Here is a 22,433-nt window from a genome sequence, read left to right as displayed (position 1 = left end):
AATGGAGCTTTTCTTCCCAGGCCACCACATAAAATGGGTATTACCCAGTCGGACTTAAATGGTAAACAAAGACAAATAATTCTTAGGGTTTCAGGAGTAAAAGGCTGACAGATAGAGCATGACTGAATGCTGTGTTCCTCTCCAAGTAAAATGGCAGGCCGTTTGGTAAATCTTAAAAGGAATTTGTTGATGACATGGATATATCGCTTTTCTTCTCAAATATAATTTATAAAAAGTACACTTTTCTGACAAATTAGGAAGAAAGTCCCCAGTGGAGTACTTATCTGTCCACTTTGATGAAACTAGCTAACTGCACCTGAAAGTGAGGATTACATTTAGCTTCAACAGCAAGAAGGTTCTGAATGTCAGTGCCTGAGTGTCCAGTTTTATTCTGTATGCTCTCATGCCTCTTCAGATTTACAGGCATGTGTAAGGCACTCTAAAACTTTAGAGGCAGGAAGGACATTAGATCCTTGGCAGGATACATCCCTCATATCTTAGGCTACTACAACAGTGATTTAATGATGAACACCAGAGATTTCCCTTCTTTATGAAGATACACCAAAACCCTCCTAATTTCCAAGTTCCATTAAGGCAGGAAAAACATTGTCCTTAGGCAGGGCTCCAACTCACTGACATCTTTGGAACTAAAAACCTCTAAAATACATTACAGTATGGAACCCCTTTTGCTGCTTAATTTAATCTGTCTCCCTGAAATAAGCTCATATTTGCAATGTGTGTGTGTGTGTGTGTGTGTGTGTGTGTGTGTGTGTGTGTGTGTGTGTGTGTGTGTGTGTGTGATATGCATACATGTGCACTTTTGTATTTCACCAAGATCTCAGCTGGTTTCTTAACTTTCCACAATCAAATTCATATTTTGCTAACTTGACTCTTTTAGTGTCAGGACCAGATGGATGGCTGGAATATCTGCCCAAACCAATCCAAACAAGTAGGTTATCACAATTTATATCTCAGAGATCCAACTCATTATTGAATGTGGTGCCACGTTCTATAGCTTTTGAATTAGCCACATGAAAGAACATAAAAAGGCAAAATAGTTCCTTACTAGAAAAATTGTAGTGCTGGAAAAGTTGAATAATTTAGAAAGTCTTCTTTAACTGCCATCATAATCTGCACTTTCACCTTTTTTTTTACAGTTACTAAGTGCTGACCACTCTCTGGACTACTCAGCTCTGGAATATGCCATTGGGAGAGCTAACACCCAATCAAGGAATCTAATAGTAAAAATAAATAAATATAACCAGAAGTGTTGTTCATATAATAACCTGAAACTCTGTGTCTCCCAGCACTGCTGGAATTAGCTGGATTTACTTTCTTTGCTCTCTCAGACAGAATAGTGATTCTGAAATTACAATGTCTAAAACTGTTCTACAGGTTATCAGGTTTTGCTTTGCTTTTCTCGTATCGGCACTCGGTCTTACAAATCTGATAGCTGACTGGTGAGCTGGAACACTATTACCTGCTATGACACTAACTAATAACTAATTTCTTTAGATTGTGTGATACCACTAATTTTAACATTTCAGTCATATATGAGACTTCTGCGAGACATATGTCTGGATGGAGAATACCATGTATTTGTAATGGACTCCCATGTGCCACGGTTGCAAAGCCGTAATGGTTAGGCACACATGATATTTAAACAATGCTATCAAATGGCATAAATAGTTTAATTTTCACCAATAATAGAGGGACAGTGAAACATTTTCAGTGTCCCTGTATTGTAGAATGAGCAGTGTGCTTTGTAAGAGATGCAAGTAGACTATTACTTTACTAGCCCAGTAACTGCAATGCTGAGCTTTCATGATGGATACCCTCATGCACTCCGGTTCCACACTAAATATGATAGAAAGATAAGCATAGTTAGAATCAGAATTAAATCAAGAGTATACCCTAGCCACACATATGGGAAATTAAATAACTTTACTAGACAGTTATAGCACATATACTGTAATACTTCAGCGTAGTATAAATGCCTTCATATCAGGCTGTGTACATTTTTCTCCCTCAATAAACAGAATTTGCTTCTAAAAGCACATAACATTCCCTCAGTCTGATCTATGATATCTAACAACTAGAATGAAGTCAACATAAACATAGGAACACACGCTAAGGTAGTCATGAGGCAAACTTCAAACAAGTGAAACAAACAGAAGGAAGAAAAGATATTCACAGGCTAAATGGCCAAGGAAAGATATTCCCAAGTTATTTTGAAGAAACTAAAAATGCATTAATTAAATATTATTTTGCATGAAAATAATCAGAAACAGGCTGTACAAGTAAGTACAAGACATAGCAACAAATGCAATCATAAAACTAAGAAATGCAAAGGAGAAATCAATGTTTAACAAACAGCGGCAGTTAGTGGATAAAAGGTTACCCATTAGTATGCAGGTTATCAATGGTATAGAAGTACTGACACTGTGTATTCCACACACTACAGGCTTCAGACAGTGACAAAAATGGACACAGAGACAGCTGGAAAGGTAGGATATTCACATTTTGTCAAGCTGCATTTCTCAGTAATAAAATATAATACTACCTTCCAATATCAGACACCAGACATGGTATACCGAGCATTATGAATTAACCTTCTCATTGAAATGGAGTGTTGTGTGCTTTTATGCATTTCTTTTTCAGCCTTTTCTTTTTACAACTAATTAATTTTATTTTACTGTTATGTTAATGGATTTTAATAATAGCACTGTGAAAGGCAGAAAACACCATCTTTAAAAATGCACAAATCTTGATATATGTATTGAAACTGCAATTTCTATGTACTCCATTATCTCTTTATAGAAATTAAAACACTGGTAATTCAAAGGGCTGGAGTGAAGTCTGGTATCTCATCTGTGACCCAGAGGGTGACAGGATTAACAAGAAACTGAATATAAAGGATTAATTCAGATAAAATCACTTTAGCTAGCAGATTTAGGAGACTCTCTCTCTCTCTCTCTCTCTGATACACTCTCGGTGGGAGGAATAAAGACGCCTTGTTGAAGTTTTCAGTAGTTTATTCAGTTAAGCAGACAGATGGACAGATGTTATCAGAGAGAAAGTCTTCTAGATCTGCTAGCTAAAGTGGTTTTATCTGGGCTTACTCTTTATAGAAATGGATGATACTCCTTCAGGAAGACTGAAAGTGACCTATGTTTTTTCCTAGTACCACTACAACTCGGCGTCTAATATTATGTTGTCATCAGCTTTATAAATACCGACTATTTTTTCTGTATAGTTAGCTTGGGAGGATAATAGTTCTTAGCACCTGTAGTATTTTTCATTAGTTGTAGCAGTGATTGCATCACTGACTGAAGTAGAGTGAACAGTGATGCATAGAAGTAATGTTTTCACTGTTCTACAGTCGATAATCTCATCCCTTAACTGCCCTCATGACAATATGAAAATATAGCTCTGCTAGCATTGCTATAAGGGTAAAAATCAAACAGATTCACTATGGCTGTGCTCTCAGACGAAAATAATGCCAATAAATAATGAGTGGGTGGATCACTTTTAAAGTAGGTGGGTGACACTGGCAAAGAAAGAAGACAGACGGAAGAGTCTGCATTCTGAGACTGGCTAAAACATGAATAATGATAGAACTTGCACTAAAGCAATGAAATAGCAAGAATTAACACATCCTCTCTAAGTTAACTAAGAAAACGAATCCACTGCAGAAATTATTTATGTGGTCTGTAACAGCTTTTTCAGCTGCAAAACATGTGTATACATGTGACCTCCACGCACAGATATGCACACCACACACACACACACACACACACACACACACACACACACACACACACACACACACACACACACACACACACACACACGCACACGCACACACACACACACACACACATACACAAGAAAATGTACCCTAGACTGAACAAACGTCACTTTCAGACCTGGACCTCCACCCCTCACATGATTAATTGGCACAAGGCTATACTTGACAGAGTGACCAGCTATCCAATATAAAGCTATGCTTAATTATGCCATATTTGCTGACCTGGTTATCCAGTAGTGTACTCACTGAGTTTCAGGGAGAATTCCTGATATATATAAAAATAAAATGGTATATCAACATTAACATTTAGTACAAAAATAGTTGAAATCTGAAAAGCAGATCAAATCATATTCAGTTCTAACAAATTCCAACAATACCTGAGGAAAGCAAGGAAACATAATGGCTGATTCATAAACAGTGCAGTGGCATTTTATGCAGTTAGTGGCCACATGCAGAAAGTGGGTACTTCAGCAACACACGACGTGTAGTAGTGCTGTATATTGCGTGTTATGCAGTGTATACAAACAGCTGTATACATATATGTAAATGAGGTAGCACAACCAAATGAGGCACAAATGAGATGCAAATGAAGGGGATCAAAAAGTGTCACCTTTCACAGAGAGAGCTGCAGAATCCTTGCACACCTGCCTGCATGCATCTATAAAAACATGCAGCACAAAGTGTTACATTTAGGGAAAACATTAGAAAAGGTGGCAGCCATGCTCAGCAGCAAATGTTTGTTATTGCTGCAGTTTGTGCTGGTGGATCAAAGCAAAATCAAGGTTTTAATGTTCACCATCAGTAGCTTACCTATCAGAACATGAAATACCAGGAAACAAATAACCACTTACGGATGGATCATGACAAGGAGTCTGGCAGCCATGTACCTCCCATATGCTAAATCTATGTGAATGCATGGTGCTTCATTCCTTGTCGAGACACTTTGATGTGCAACAATTACTGCTGACATTTTTGTGGCATTTTGATGACAGACTGAGGATATGCTAGATATATTACAAGTGTCCACCTCATGAATTCTTAGCAAATTTCTCAACATTTAGATTCTGCATGTGTAAAAGCATATCTGCAGTGCTCCAACACTGTAGAGGAGGAACAGCTACCACTGATGACAACTTTCATGACATCTTGAGTCTCCCAAGAAGTACTGGATAACACAGGCTGTACATATATATCATAAAGGCCCCACCTGTCCCCACTTACAGATGTACGTGAACAGGAAGGGCTGTTATTGCCTGTACTGCCAGATAGTTTCTAGCCAATCCAAAACTACGGCAGGGCAAAGGGGGTAGTTCCTTGGCCACAAGCTATTATGGGACATGATTGGCAAGTGATGATGGTGTGAAAGTGTAACACCAGTATTGTTTTATAAAGTTGTAAGAATATCACAGCTTCAGAAATGAATGCTGATACTGTGCTTCCAGTCATGGCTGAAGCACTGAAGATCTCAGTGTGTAATGATTTAAATGTAGCAGGCTGCTTGCTATATTTACTAAAGACCTAGAGGGTTTTTTATTTTTTTGCTTCTCAGCCTTGAGACTTTAAGTTGATGGGGTCACCAATTCAGGGAGCTGCTGAAGACTAACATACCTCTTACCCTCTTAGCACAGGAAATATGGACAAAGCCTAAAACAATGCAGGGACAAAGGCTCAAAAATCGGGACATATTTTAAATATTGCTCTTATAAACTTAGAAAGTTGCAAGAATAAAAGTATTTGTGTTACCATACATTTTCTGAAGGATAGGAAGTCTGAAACTCAAATGTCTGTCATTATTTACTGAATGCAGAGTTCTCTGATTTGCCAGAAAGCTACAAATTTTATGACAGACCAAAAATATGAGGCAAAAATCTGTACATTCTGTGAAAATCTGGACAGCTGAGGAGTATGGATGCCCCATGACCTAGATATACAGTAGCTCCCCACTGAAATGTTAGGACTCAAAATGCTATATCCTAACATGCACAAAAATGCAACAAAATACATGAGATGAACGAATATGGAATATCACTCTTCTTCTTTTAACATTCTTTTGCGTGTGCATTTGGGGGGGAATATACACCCCCAATGTAGGGGACAAGCCTCCCACCTCCAAACCTATATATACCAACTCCAAGATTACCATAACTCGGTGATAAGGGAATATTCTGAGAAATGTCAATCTTGCATTTAGTATATCAGTCGATTTTCAGCTATTTATTCTCCACATTACATAAATCACTAGTGTGGGTCATATCTTTTCAGTTACCCCTAGCAATGGTTCTGACCTCCGGTGCAGTGGGGATTATCTCCAAGATGTGGGGGTAATATCCTGGTAGTTCCCATTATACCCATATCTGACACATGTTTGACCTGTTTCATTGTTCCAGTGACATTCCTGCAGGCCATTTGGTAGGTAAGTGCAAGATCACTGTGAAATATAAACATAAACCATGCATGTGGCCACTAACTCCCCCCAAGAAAAATATTTTCTAGGCACTGCAGGTCTTAATGCGTATTGCGTACTCTTATCTAAACAGTGTGTGCATTACACTATGAATACTGGTTATTGTAGTACCAATGGGTAAGACATAACAAAAAAAATGGATTCTGCAGTTGTCTGGATGGCATTATACAAGCATGTTATGATCTCTTCTCTGTCTGTTCCCCTGTTGCTTACATATAAAGTAGTCCTCATTTTCAAGGCCCATAGATGTAAACCAGACAGGTGCTGAGTGTGTTGGATATAGAAGTCATGGAGGGGCTTTGGAACATGGTTGATGTCAGACAGCTGATACAGGAATTAAAAAATATTTACTGGAAACGAGAAGCTATTTTATTTTACAACAATCTTGGATACTGTGATAATCCAGTAGAAACAGAATACCTCAAAGCCATGTTAATGTATCTTTAACTTGCTTAGTAACATTAGACTTGATAATGTTTCTTTCATAAAGTATATTAGATTCATATCTTTGATATAATTCTTATCTGAGTAGATTAACTGTGAAACATTTTTATCATTTCTGAAGATAAGTTTTACTAGGAAACAATGTGATGTACAAGAGATGAGAGTATGAAATTCCTCGGGAATTACAAGAAACTACAGCTGATTTCTGAATTCTCTTAATCAATTTCTGCCTGACAAGTAATTGTCTCAGTTTGTTCTTGCAAAATGTTGCCATCTCCAAATAGGGCCACCATGGGAAGATTGGGGGAATGTCCAATACCAAAAAATAAAAATGTATGCAAATATGATACAAAATGGTACATTTTGTAAAGTGTTTGGCATGCTTGAAGAAATCCCTTGAACAGATAGCATTGATTAGATAATCTAATATTTCTGTTTATTGATGTGAGGGGTGCAAGAATAGGTAAGAATAAAAATCCTGCATGCTTGACTTTTAGAATGAGTATTCAAGCTACATAAATTGTCTTTTTCTTTACTAAGAAGTGACTATTTTTGGCATTCTGTATTTTACATAAAAAGGTAACATTTTCTTTACATTGTCTCCCTTAGCAGTGCAACATACTATTGGTTATATATGTGATACACTCATCCATGTTCAGAAGTGTATTATTATAAGCAATGCCACACATACATGCCACACAATAAACACATTCTCTACTGATGCAGTACTTACATTTGGCATGTTTGGGGATTGGTATAATGTTTACAGACACTAGGTACAAGGTTTGATTCTTACCTCTGAAATGGCTTAAAGTGGCCCACAAGGGCACTTAGCCTAGCAACTACCTATGAACTTATTATTTATCTAAGACCATCTCCCCATATACGGGAAACTTTATTATATGGGGGCCTAGTGTTAGATAAATAAATACAACACCAGACCCCAATATATTAAAGTAACCTATCTTTTTGTAATTTTTATGTAATTTTAGTTTAACCCACAGATTTCAATGAAACTTTGTTATGTATTATTTTCTCTGTGGAATTACACTAACAATGATATTACAGTGGCTTGGTGAATGGGTTTTATTGTAAGGATTTAAGATTAGTGGAAGTCATATTACTAAAAGTTAATTTTTATTGTGTTTTTTTTGCCTTCATGAGTTTGTTTTTGTTTTCATTCCTTTCTTTCTTTGCTTCTTATATAGCTTGGGGTATAGTGGCATGATTTGGAGGAAGGACTTATTTTTTTATTTATTTATTTTCAGACTGTACTTCAAAATAATTGTTTGAGGGTGAAGAGTTTATGTAGGTATAAACATTAAATACACTATTTTTGGGTACTGAGATGTTATGTGTTTTTGTGGCAGCATTTTGGAGCTTGGGAACTGGGAAGATGTTTCCAACAGAGTTCACCAACAGAACATATGTCTGCAAACAACGTGTCTGCTAGAGATCTTTGTGGGACATGTTACTAAGGTGTTTTAGGCATTTTTGCCAGGAATATGTAAGTTGTATTTATGTTTTTACTATGGGGTGACGCATTGTTATTTTTCTGTAACATGCTTGCACTTGCACTGACCTCTGCACTGGGAAAGGAATTTTTTGGCATGCATCTTATTTGTGTTTATATGTGGAATATTTTACTATTGTTTTTCAACTTTTCTTTGTAGGTTTCTTGTAAGGATTTTAGTATACACAGACAGCTCTATCATGCTTGGCTTTCATTTTTTCAGACTTTTCTTTATTCTTCAGTATTTTCTTGTTCTTCACTGTATTTTAATTTGGGTGGGTGGCTTCTTTTGTTTTTGTAGTTAGATTTGTTCTAGGCTTTTGGAATCATGTTGACCACCATTTTGTTTGACTGTTTGGGCTGACCACCTGAGTATTCTTTATATCTGTGTTAAAAGTTGATTGCACGTGTTTTGCATTGCTTTTGGTGTTTAAATGTAGTGAACATACATAACAACAGGTTTGTGGTATTTAGCTTTCTGTGGCAGAGGTAGCAATCAGGGTATAGTGTTTTTTAAAGTAGTGCATTTAATTTGTGTATTTGCCTTTTTATTGAGTATGTTTTGCTTTTTATGCATGATAAGGTTAGGAATAGTGTTTTATGTAGCATAAAGTACTGCTTGCACTTATTGTAGTTACTATGAGGGGATTATCTCATTACTAGTACTTAGGTTAACTTGTTTATAGTGTAGGTAGGCTGAGTGGTAATATATGTTGGATAGGATCTACTTCAAATGAGTGAAAGCTCACAATATCGAATCCCAAATCATTGAGATGAGTTTGCCAAAACTGCAAAACATCGAAAGTACACAACACTGAACCTCAGAATATCAAATAGAGGTTACTGATGTGTAGTCAGTAGCAGCAGTGTTAACATACCTGTAAATGTGCCCTTTTCTTCACTGTAGTATGATCTTGGGTTGGTATATTTAATTTATGGGGTTGTAATGGAGGAGACACCCACATGAGGGGTGCAGGGGAGCTAGCCCCCTGCAAATACAGTGTTATATATTTATTATTGTGTTTTAATTATTTATTGGAGTTTTGTTCCTTTAAGGTGGTTTGGCATTATGGGTAGAGCCAGTAGTGGATGATGAATCTTTGGTGTAGGGTGAGTTATTTTGTTAGTTTTGGTTGCCAAAAAGTTTATGTTGATGTATTGTTATAGTTTTAATTGTTAGCTTGTTTAGGGATAACCAGAGAGTTGGTTTTGATGTTGCGAGGTTCGATGTTGTGTACTTTTGATGTTTTGCAGTTTCGGCAAACTTGTCTCGATGATTTTGGATTTGATATTGTGAGCTTTTGCATATTTGAAGTAGGCCCATTGGATAATACAGAAAGTGTCATGGTAAACAAAATCCTTTGTGTGCTAGCTTATGTATGCATTTTATGATACTCCTTTATCTGTTCTCACTGTTTGGATAAATATATAGGTGGAATAAGTGGCCATATCAAGTGTGTTGCATGAAATATAGAACAGACACTACATTTATCTATTCCTTTATTGTATTTTGTTTATTCTGAATTATCACTCATTTTAATGAACTGTGTTATTCTGTCTGCTTAAACATTTCAACACATGTTCAACTCCTGGCTGTGTTCTTGCTCTAACCCACACTAATCCTCTCTATGCATAACACCAAACGGTATCTCTCTTTCACTATCCTTCTGACACTTGCATGTCTACTTCACTCACCTGAATTATTTTCCATGTGCCATACATCAGCTTTACTGTAACCCAGAAATTCCTGCTGCTATTCTGTTTACAAAATTCTATTGTTATCTGTATTGTACAATATATGTACATACGTATACAATCCTATTTATCTCTGCATTGTGCATGTATTGATGAACTTGTAACTCATGTAAGAATTTGTTTTACATCTCCTACATAAAGATTGTAAATATATTTGAATGTAACTGGAGCTTTTGTCCTCGGCCTCTGCTGAAAATGAATGCTTGCTGACCCAGTCGGACTTTCCCGGTAAACAAATGTCTAGCTTTACTCAGATTACTTTTCCTTTTCCTCTCACATCCCATCACTATGATTCTTCCTCTGTCCATTTATCTTCCTCTTCATTTCTATAACTTCTCCATTTGTATTTGTGTGGAAAAAATAGCATGTGAACAGGAAAAAACTTTACAGTGTGTGCCCTTTAAAAGTTACAAGAAAAGGTTTTAAGCAATAGTGCTATATAATACTATACATTCCGATATATTGTATATATTTTTTCAAGTTTTAAACACTACTGTTTTTAGATATTTTTGTATTTAGTGCCACAGGAAATGTTAATAATGTTAGTTACTTTTTTAACACAGCTTAGCCCTTTAAAAGTTACATGAAGGGTTTCAAGCAGCAGTGCTGCATAATATACTAGTAGCTGTTTTAAATTATGTCAGTCATATGACCTTTTAAATTGAAGGGGTGTATATATATTTAAAGTTTGTTAGTGTTATAAGGTTTTATGGTTCTGAAGAAGTCCCACAAATATTTTAAGGGTGAAAGCGCTCAACCATTTGTACCTGGATTTCATTTTGGATTTTACTGCCACTTCATTTTCTCTGTGTTTTGTTAAATTTATTTTTTATATTTTCTGTCTTTGGTATACATTTTGTGAAGAGAACCCTTGTTGGACTACAAAGGTATTTTACTGCCATCTTCTGCTCAGTACACACAGTGTGAGGTTTTTCCTGTTCACTCCTTTTGTTTCTTTCTTATCATTTTTAAAGCTACAGTCTACTTGTCTGTCTGTAAATTATTGCTAAACTCAAAAACACCCAAGTTTGATCTTTTCCATTCAGCCACCATGCAATAAATACTTATTGTTTATTTCTCTATCCAATAATTAGCCAGTTTATATTAAAGAGAGCTAGCCGATATGATGGACAGAAGGAAGGTTGATATATTGTGTGTGCAAGAGACCAGATGGAAGGGGAGCAAGGCTAGATGTATCGGAGGTGGGTTCAAATAGTTTTATCATGGTGTGGATGAGAGGAAAAATGGCGTAGGATTTATCCTTAAGGAAGAGTATGCTAAGAGTGTTTTGGAGGTGAAAAGAGTGTCGGATAGAGTGATGTTTATGAAGATGGAAATTGATGGTGTAATGATGAATGTTGTTAGTGCATATGCTCCACAAGTTGGGTGTGTGATGGATGAGAAAGAAAAATTTTGGAGTGAGTTGGATGAAGTGGTGATGACTGTACCCAAGGGTGAGAGAGTGGTGATTGGAGCAGATTTCAATGGGCAGGTTGGTGAAGGGAACAAAGGGGATGAGGAAGTGATGGGAAGGTAAGGTGTTAAGCAAAGGAATGCAGAAGGTCAGATGGTAGTGGATTTTGTGAAAAGGATGGACATGGCTGTGGTAAATACATATTTTAACAAGAGGGAGGAGCATAGGGTGACATACAAGAATGGAGGAAGATGCACACAGATGGATTATATCTTATGAAGGAGGGCCAGTTTGTAGGAGATTGGAGACTGTAAAGTGGTGACTGGGGAAAGTGTAGTTAGGCAGCATAGGATGGTGGTTTGTAGGATGATGTTGGTGATCAAGAAGAGGAGGAGGAGTGTGAGGACAGCACTAAGGATCAAATGGTGGAAATTGAAAAAGGGCAATTGTGAGGTGGAGTTCAGGGATGAGTTAAGACAGGCACTGGGTGGCAGTGAAGAGTTACCAAATAGCTGGGTAACTACAGCAGAGCTAGTAAGGGAGACGGCTAGAAAGGTGCTTGGTATGACATCTGGACAGAGGAAGGACAACAAGGAGACATGGTGGTGGAATGAGGAAGTACAGGAGAGTAAGCAGAGAAAGAGGTTGGCAAAGAAGAAGTGGGATTGTCAGAGAGATGAAGAAAGTAGACAGGAGTATAAGGCAATGAGGTGCATGGCAAAGAGAGAGGTGGCGAAGGCTAAGGGATAAGGCATATGAAGAGTTGTATGAAAGGTTGGACACTAAGGAGGGAGAAAAGGATCTGTACCGATTGGCTAGACAGAGGGACCGAGCTAGAAAAGATGTGCAGCAGGTAAAGGTGATAAAGGATAATGAGGGAAACATATTTACAAGCAAGGAGAATGTGTTGAGCAGATGGAATGAGTACTTTGAAGGGTTGATGAATGAAGAGAATGAGAGGGAGAGAAGGTTGGATGATGTGGGGATAGTGAATCATGAAGTGCAATGGATTAGCAAGGAGGAAGTAAGGATAGCTATGAAAAGTATAAAGACTGGAAAGGCTGTTGGTCCAGATGACATACCTGTGGAAGCATGGAGGTGTTTAGGCGAAATGGCAGTGGAGTTCTTAACCAGATTGTTTAATGAAATCTTTGAAAGTGAGAGGATGCCTGAGGAATGGAGAAAAAGTGTTTTCGTACTGATTTTTAACAATAAGGGTGATGTGCAGAGCTGTAGTAACTACAGAGGGATTAAATTGATCAGTCACAGCATGAAGTTATGGGAAAGAGTAGTGGAAGCTAGGCTAAGAAGGGAGGTGATGATTAGTGATCAGCAGTATGGTTTCATGCCAGGAAAGAGCACTACAGGTGCGATGTTTGCTCTGAGAGTGTTGATGGAGAAATACAGAGAAGGTCAGAAGGAGTTGCAGTGTGTTTTTGTAGACTTAGAGAAAGCATATGACAGGGTACCTAGAGAGGAGTTGTGGTATTGTATGAGGAAGTTGGAAGTGTCAGAGAAGTATGTAAGAGTGGTACAGGATATGTACAAGGGTAGTGTGACAGCGGTGAGGTCTGCGGTGAGAGTGATGGATGCGTTTAAGGTGGAGGTGGGATTACATCAAGGATCAGCTCTGAGCCCTTTCTTATTTGCAATGGTGATGGACAGGTTGACAGACGAGATCAGACAGGAGTCCCCGTGGACTATGATGTTTGCAGATGACATTGTGATCTGTAGTGAGAGTAGGAATCAGGTTGAGGAGACCCTGGAGAGATGGAGATATGCTCTAGAGAGAAGAGGAATGAAGGTCAGCAGGACTAAGACAGAATATATGTGTGTGAATGAGAGGGAGGATAGAGGAATGGTGAGGATGCAAGGAGTAGAGGTGGCAAAGGTGGATGAGTTTAAATACTTGGGATCAATAGTTCAGAGTAATGGTGAGTGTGGAAGAGAGGTGAAGAAGAGAGTACAGGCAGGATTGAATGGGTGGAGAAAAGTGTCAGGGGTGATTTGTGACAGACGAGTACCAGTAAGAGTGAAAGGGAAGGTCTACAAGAGGGTAGTGAGACCAGCTATGTTATATGGGTTGGAGACAGTGACACTGACAAAAAGGCAGGAGTTAGAGCTGGATGTGGCAGAGTTAAAGATGTTAAGATTTGCACTGGGTGCAACAAGGGTGGACAGGATCAGGAATAAGTATATTAGAGGGTCAGCCCAGATTGGAAGGTTTGGAGACAAAGCCAGAGAGGCAAGATTACATTGTTTTGGACATGTGTTGAGGTGGGATGCTGAGTATATTGGGAAAAAGATGCTAAGGATGAAGCTACCAGGTAACAGGAAAAGAGGAAGTCCTAAGATAAGTTTTATGGATGTGGTGAGAGAGGACATGCAGGTGGTTGGTTTGACAGAGCAAGAGACAGAGGACAGGAAGAAATCGAAACAGATGATCCACTGTGGCAACCCCTAACGGGAGCAGCTGAAAGAAAATGATGATATTAATTTCTCTCTTGTTTTTTTTATGTGTTAAAACGCTATGTTCATGTAAGAAATATTTTAAAAATCATATAAATATAGCTGTGAGCCATTTCACATGCTTCCACACTATATCCAGCCACATTTATGTCCATACTGCACAAGTGGATGTAAATCCAATTGTCCATTGTGTAGATGGACATTAAGCAAAGCACAATATAAAGTATATGGTGTTCACTTAACATCTGCACTGCTTAATGTTCTGTGGGATAAAACCTATCCCAGACATCAAGCAGCACATACATGTAAGCTCATGTACAGATGTTTTTACCCTGCAATTATAAATGTACATCATGTGTAACTTAAATGTGAAGCTTTACTTCCCTGTTTTACCCAGTCAGACTTTACCAGGTAAAAAAGACAAATAAATAAATAAATTATTTGACAATATAGTCTGTTTTTGCAGACGTTTTAAGGACCATTAACATAACAGAATGACATTTAGACTTACAATTGACAACAGTGGATTATGAGCCATTTCTATACGCTGAGCCTTTCCATTTTGAAACATAGTAGGGATTTGGTTATATACTTATAAATGAGGGAAACCCACTGCTGCAGTCTGATTCATTGACTTGACTAGTTGCACGGAATCCAAAATGACAGCACTCAAACATTGATCAGCAGAATGCTTTTATTGTACATCTGCAGTTATTTATTGTTCCAGTTTTCCATATTAGCATTTTTGCTTATGAATTCTCAACATATTTATTTAATCTAGTTTAAGTGAAGAATACTGAAGTATAGTGCTATGAACTGTGACATGCAGTAGATATTTCCTCGAAGTAATCTAGAGAGTATTTGCATTCCCAAAGTAAATAGACAAAATTAGGAAAGGGGGAAGGGTAGAAATAATTAGGTTACTGTGGGGCAGTGGCAAAAATTAGTATCTATTTCCTGCTAGTGGGAGTGGACTGAAGCACGGCTGAGTACACTTTTTATGTTTGTTTGCGGTATTTACTTTTAGACTTTATCCAGGTTAATTTTCTACAGAAGATATAACATAGACAACAAAAGATAAAACAGCTACAGCAAAAGACCTATGTATTGTTTTCCTCTGGTTAAGCAAGGTGAAGCAAAGTTTAAATGTTATGCTTATTCAGTAGTTAATGTGGAATGCTTTACTGACTGTGCTTTAAACCAAGCAATTCTAGTGGCTGGAAAACTTTTCCTTTTGCAATAAGCTAAGGGCATTTTGAGTAAGAAAAAATGCATTTTCCCACCTTTATCAATTATATATTCTGTATACATTTTTAAAACCCCGCTGGCATGATGATGCTTTTTAAAGAAGTTTCTATGAATTTAAACTGAATGTTGAACTATTTTATCTACAATGAGCAAAGACTACATTACATTACTCAAATAAACACTATCAAATACTTATTTTCTGTTTTTGCTTGTGCTATCTGTATTGTAAAGAGTTATACTTGCTAGATCTGTACTTATTTTGGCTACCTTTTGTGATATGAGTTATAAAGCATTGATTTAAAACCCTGGTGAAAGAGAAGGTATCCGAGTGTTTTCTGTGCTTCACATTACTTAAACAACCTAAGAGTGTGCTGTTTTGCTATTGGTCAGAGGGCTGTTTACATTTTTTTATATTTCTCCACCTGTATAGAGTTGCCCTCACCATGCTACACATCACACAGTGGCAGCAGTACCTTGTATGGATGTAGGCACTTTGAATCATAATTTTCTCTATAAAACCATCCTAAAACTCCCTCAGGTAGTTAGTACACTGCATTTGCACAATGAGCCTCTGGTTTGCACAAAGGCATTGTCTTCTTATTTAGACTTAGATTGTCTTCTGATCTAGCTTGTCATTTTTCTCCAACTGCACTCAAGTAAGGCAGTTCTAAACCTCATTGCTATCATTCCCCCATGCAGACTCTGTAAATTACATCTGGAGTCATGGACTCACAATTTCCAACTATATCTGCAGCCAGCCTGGTAGAAATGGGCATTCTGAGACACTGTAGCAATTGTCTCATGTTTCCTGACAACCACGTAATACTTAAACAGTCTGATACTGCATGTGACAGATGTAGTCAGACAATGTCACTAAAGGCTGTGCAGTCACATACAGCCACTGTGAATACCAGACAAGTTGTTAGCAACATGCAACAGCACATTATACCTATCACATACAGTACAGATGAAACACATAGACATGATGGGAGTTTTAAATGTAATCTACCTAAACCACAGAAGCCACCTAAATTCAACCAAAGTAGCAGGTACCCTCAGCAACCTCTCAAATACTCAACTCAGTTAACACCATGAAACGCACATCTATAACTCACTGTGTCTCAACTCAAAAGCCCTGAAGGAAAACCTTCACACAGTCCAATATCCTAGTCGTAGGAGATATTATTCTAAGACATACCAATGCACTACTTACCAGGCTGAGTAAGGACAGAGACATGATTAGTTGCCTATTGGGTGCTCGGATTTACCACACCACATCACACATGCACTTAAGTCCTTGCAAAACAAGTACTCATATAACAGAGTCACAGTACATATGGATGCAAACCTTCACCAAAAATGATGCCTCAGTATGAACAAAAGATGATTGACTTCAACGTCTGGCTTAGTTTCTGGTGTTATTCAAAGAGGTAGTCTTAACTGCTTTGCCAAGGATGGCCTGTGCCTATCCCCCAAGGCCTTTGTAAATTGACAAAAACCTTATTTACCTTCATAGTGCATTTTTAGGCAGTCAGTCTTCAGATGCTTCCAACATAAGAATTAGAATCTGGATAACATTAAGGCATTGCTGCTCAACTCTAGGAGCCTAAAGAAAAAAAAAACACTCCTTACAGGCACACTATATCCTAGAATGCATCAATATATGCATTGTCACAGAGATCTGATTCAACACTCTTGAAAGCATGTCTTCACTGCAAGGCTTCAACATCTACCACACATTCAGACTCACTGCACTAGATAATGGCACTAAAGGTGGTTGAGTTCCTATATTTGTACAAGCAAATTTTCATCTCCAGACTCATTAGACAGGCTAATGTCCTAGAACTCTTCCATGACTAACCTACCATTAACAACTCCCCATATCATATTGTAGATAACTACAGGACCCTCCTCTATGACACCCTTAAACCATACATCCTACCTGTCTAGTATGGAACCCGTAAGCATTCAGCAAAACATCATTCTGCTAGGGCTTCAGCTACCTTTCCATCCTTACATACCCCCAACATGTACACCCAGAGAATTCTGGACTTCATAAATATAAACTTGCTGCACCAGTTAGTCCACACCCAGACTAGGGGAGACAAAATCCTGGACTTGACTCTTACCATTATGTGACAGCTCTGTTCCCTACTAGTCAAAATCTCATGCCTAATTAAATTGAACCATAAATCTGTCACATTCACCAAAAGACTGCAGAAGGAAGCATCCTCCAATAACTCAGTATTCAGAGATTATTGCAAAAGCTAATCTACTAAAACTGAGTAATGACCTGGCTGAGGACCCCTCTGTGAATGCAAAATCCTTCACAGCTAAATTCTGTGCAGATGTAAATATATGCATAGATGCATCTGTCCAGCTCTGAAGTAAATGCAATGCCAAATTCAAAAGTAAATCCCACATAAAAATGTAATTCTCTAAATGCTAAAAATGCTCTTACTAAACTTAACAGGGAATTCCAGTCCCTGATCAAATCAAACAAAGACAGATATGAGGTAAAAATAACCACCCAAGCAGAAGACTATTATAAAGCCTTATTCAGCTATGTTAGAAATCTCAGAATCAATACCCAAAACTAAGCAGAACACAGCTTCACACTGTCTGACCCAGATGACATAGCTAATCTACTAGCAGATAAATTTAGCTCCAACTTCAATCCACCCTGCCCTCTACAGTCTCAAAACAAATACAGGCACCCCCTGACTCCCAGGAACAAGTCCTAATTGCAATATCCAAGCACTATTCAAGGCCAAGAACACTGAATCTGTGGGGTTGGACAGCATACTAAGCTATTTACTGGTCAGCATGAAACAAGACCTCTTAAATCTCTACAGAGGCTACTTAATATCAACCTCTATTTTTTTTTTTTTTTTTTTGCCAGATGAATGGAGGACTGCAATAGCCTTTCCCCTGCACATAGGCAGTTCATCAATGGACAAAGGCAATTATTGGCCAAGACCCCTGGCAAGTCTCATCTATAAGACTATGGAAAGGATTATTGTGGAATTGCTAAACAAGGACATAGACAACATTCAAACTCTTAACCCGAGCAAGTTTGGTTTTGTCAAGGGTAGGGTCTATCTACTTATTCTGGTTTATTTCTTTAAGAAGGTTCCTGAAGCAATGGATGAGGGAAATTCTGTACACACCTCATATTTTGACATCACAAAAGCATTCAACACTCTCTGTCACTCAAGTATAGTTGATAAACTCACCCAGGTAGATGTGTATCCCCATGCAACCTGTTGGATAGCAAATCTGATTACAAACAGAACGTAGGAAATTAGGTTGGAGAGCTCCACCTCTTCTTAAAGACCTGTCAATAATGTTTTTTCTCAGGGTTCAGTCCTCAAGTCACTCTTCTTTGAGATTTATTTCACGGAGTTCAAAGATTATGTTAGGGGCTTATGGCTGACCAGATTTACAAATAACTGCAAACTTGTTGCAGTTATAAACTCCCCTAAAGATAACCCTTCAGCAAGGCCTTTTCCAAACAAATAGTTAGTATCAAAACTATGGCTTAAAACTAAGTGTCAAAAATTTATAAAAGTATACCTCTTCAAAACTAACATCCCTTGTAACTATCACATTGACAACACCCCCCTGAAACTTGATCCAATAGTTATGGACCTGGGAACCCATGCAGATAATGGGCTGTACTTTGATCATCATGTATCCACTATTGTGAGAAAATACTTATTGTGCAGTTTATTAGTAAGGATATGGTGCTCAGGTCCAGGGAGGTGATTATTCTGCTGTGTTCTGCACTTATTAGGCTGCTGATTGATACCCCCCCCCCCCCACACACACACACACACACACACACACACACACACACACACACATAGCTCTACTGAGTCTCTTCAAGCCTTGTCAATCTTCTTGGTGTCATATATTCTACTTAGAGTTAATCTCTGCCTCACTCACAAAGCCTCTACTGACCCCACTCATTCAGACCTACTGCACATCTGCAAGTGCAGTAGTGGCAGAAACACCTGCTCAACAGATCTTAATTTCTTCTGCAACTTAAATAGAACACGCTGAAGGAATATATATGGTACTCAGAAAATACCATTTCTCTAAAAGTGCCTTCCTCTCCACATAAAGCAAAGTACATCTCATACTCTAACCAAGTGTAATCTGGGTAAATGGATGGGAAACCATAAGTTCAGCCCTGGATTAGCAGCCTTGTCCCTTAAGGATGGGATAACATATAAATGTCTTCCTGGCAATAGTTTTCCATTCTTAAAATACAAAGGGCTCTGGGTTAAAATACAGAGCTCTGGTTTAAAAAACAAAGTGCTCTGGGTAAATTGTACTTATAATACTAGGGGTTACAAATTTCTTAGTAATACAGGGTTAGGCTTCTGAAGATCCTTGCAGATCAATAGACAAGTAAGTACCTATGAACATTGTTAGTAATGGTAGGTGACCATTTGTCTACTTTGTCTGTCTATAGCTTTTTCCTTACAGCCCACAGTTGTCTGTCTCATCCTCCAGTCCCCTTATTTTCTCCATTTGTTGCATGTCTCATTGAGGATCTATCTTGTGCCATGTTCCTCCCCTATGCCAGCAGCCCATTCCAAGCTAATCACCTCTTTCTAAGAAATAATACTTGCAAGGTCTTTTTATACTGGTTTGCATTAGTTCTTACATTCCCAGGCTTTACTTGTACCCAGACTGCTTTGTCCTAAATGTAGTGCATTACATTTATTTGTATTCATTCTTTATTTCCATCTTTTCATTCCTTCAGTCTAGTCACTTTAACCAAATTCATTAGCAGTCTTTCTCCTTCCCTTCTTCTTCTTCTTCTTCTTCTGGCACTTGTGTTTAGTGCAATCCACAAACAGGATGTTTCTGCTTTTAATGCCTTCAGATATTTGACCTTTGTGGGACAACACTCATTATGTTAATAGTGCCCCCTCTATTATCACACTTCTCTCCTTCCATCTAATCCTTTCATCTACTTCACCACCCTGTTCTTGAAGCTTAGCTTTGGAACTTTACAAGCATTGTCCTGTAAGGAACTGAGCTCAACACCTTACTAAAGTCAAGCAAAAGCACATCTAGTGAAACACCCTTATCCAGTTCCACTTTATACTTAAGCATATAAAGAACTGTAGTTTATTCTTAGCACCTGTTGGCTCCAAACTCATGAAATAAAAAGAAAGGCACATTTGTTTAGCTACAAAATCATATTGCTTCTTATCAAGGAGTTATTTGTCACACACACTCACACACACACACACACACACACACACACACACACACACACACACACACACACACACACACACACACACACACACACACACACACACACACACACACACATACACACCACCAGCCCTTCCCTGGGAACAATTTCATTCCTTTTCCTGCTTTCGATGTCAAACAGACTGCCTATTTTTTCACATATTTCGTCCTGCATGTTCCTTTTGGGAAGGTAACTAGTAGAGCCTTTCTTTCCCATCCTCTGATATTTTCCCTCTGGCCAGTGATCTATCCAATGCTTCTAACACTGATTATGCCAGTACCCTGGTCAAGTTTGTAATGAGTTTTGATATGTTGGTACCCTGGCCAAGTTTGTAATGAGTTTTGATGATCATTCTTCTCATTCTAGGGACTTCTACATCTGCCACACAGTATTTAGCTCCACTTAGGGTTACCACCTGTCCCACTTTGTGAGGGATAGTCCCTCTTTGGGCAGTTGTGTACTGACAAAAAATATTAAAAATGGCAAATGTCCTGAGATTGTAGGGCATAATTATGTCCCATATTTTATGTAATAGTTGCATAAAATAGTTATTTCTGTATCTAAAATACCTAAATGTTACAAGAAACAGAATAAGCAACGAAACTGCTACAAGAATAAGCTTTTATATAGGCAAAAAAGTTACGTTCTATCCTTTGTACTGACCATGGGTATGTGTCGGAATGTAAAATCTGATGTGTGTCCCGAAAATGTCCCACTTTGGCCATTTGAAAAGGTGGCAACCCTAGCTCCACTCTCCAAGAGTTAATTAGTCCATCTATGAAAGCATCACCTCTAAATCTCATTGTTCCTTCCCGCTCTAGCATACCACCTCCCCCCATTCAGTCATAGAACTAAAGCAAAACTTTATTTCATGAGCCAGGTAACTCATTGAAAACTGTTATTTCTGTCTATTAACTAAGCAATTTGCATAACTCCAGCTCGCCTTTTTTCCTTTTCAATGTTCTAAAATCTTCTAATCCTAGTACCTTACCCCATATAACAGTTCTGTTTCCACTATTACCATAACTGTGGTTTTCCTTTTTGACATGTTTGTTTTTATCTAAGGTCTCCCTCTATCTTTTTCTTCTTCTTCTTCTTTCAGCCTTGGTTTTCATTTTCATGAGTGAGGTCTTTTAGACAGCCCCACAAAGCTGCCCTAAAAGCTTTCTACTCTGTCATTAACAAGATGCCTTCTCCACTGAGATCTTGCTTAAACATGTGAACACCCCACCCCATAGTCCAACCAGTACATAGAGAGACTTACAGGGACATGATGTGACAAATTTCCATGTTTAATATCCAGGAAATTACACTTGAGAATATATCTAATCACATTAAGAGAAAAACCAGGCCTACTAGCAAGGGTAACTTAGTCTTTGTTGTTGTTGTGTCTTTCGGCTTATCCCGGTTAGGGGTCGCCACAGCGGAACTCTGGTCCGCTAATGTTTGGTAGTGGATTTTTATGTGCTGAGTTACCAGCCCTGACGCACAACCTTCAACGAAGGCATGCCCATTCACGTATGCCTCCACACAGAAGACGCTCTAGCTGAGAATCGAATGGGACAATGTCTTGCTGTGAGGCGACAATGCTACCGCAGCACCACTACTGCGATGGTGACTTAGTCTTTGTACCTTACATATTAATTTCTTCTGGATGAGCATACTCCACAAATCTACCATATGGCATGTTGCTCTCTCTTTCTGTATCATGTATTATGAAATGTCCTTATCCCCAAGATAAATCAAGGTGTGCTCCTGCCAAGTACCACTGCCTCTCCAGCACCTTATTGAATACTTACATACCCACCTAGGGTACAACCATTAGATCATCATAGACAAATACATATATATATATATATATATATATATATATATATATATATATATGTATTTATATATATATATATATATATATATATATATATATATATATATATATCTATGGGATCTGTACATATTGCCGAATGCACTTTATACCGAAGCAGAAATCAATGAGCATACCTAACCAAAAGTGCTGTTCACCAAAGCAGCATTTTC

The 22,433-nt window shown here is 38.1% G+C and overlaps 1 protein-coding gene across 2 annotated transcripts in view; it reads left to right on the top strand.

Moving 5' to 3' along the window:
• Positions 1-2,409: 2,409 nt before the first annotated feature.
• LOC122793405 (alcohol dehydrogenase class-3-like) overlaps positions 2,410-22,433 on the top strand; it is a 374,659-nt gene continuing 354,635 nt past the window's right edge. The window contains exon 1 of one of the 2 annotated variants that reach the window (XM_044061382.1): positions 2,410-2,507. In XM_044061382.1, the coding sequence (XP_043917317.1) occupies positions 2,484-2,507 (24 nt within the window). In that variant the 5' untranslated portion in view covers positions 2,410-2,483. Of the gene's footprint in view, positions 2,508-8,168; positions 8,227-22,433 lie in introns of those variants that run through there. The other variant, XM_044061381.1, reaches the window with a different exon arrangement.

Source organism: Protopterus annectens, chromosome 2.part0 (assembly GCF_019279795.1).
Source record: "Protopterus annectens isolate FY-2018-M chromosome 2.part0, PAN1.0, whole genome shotgun sequence".
Lineage (NCBI taxonomy): Eukaryota > Metazoa > Chordata > Ceratodontiformes > Protopteridae > Protopterus > Protopterus annectens.
The sequence above is the reverse complement of the archived record's forward strand: the minus strand, read 5'-3'. Positions and strand labels throughout refer to the sequence as shown.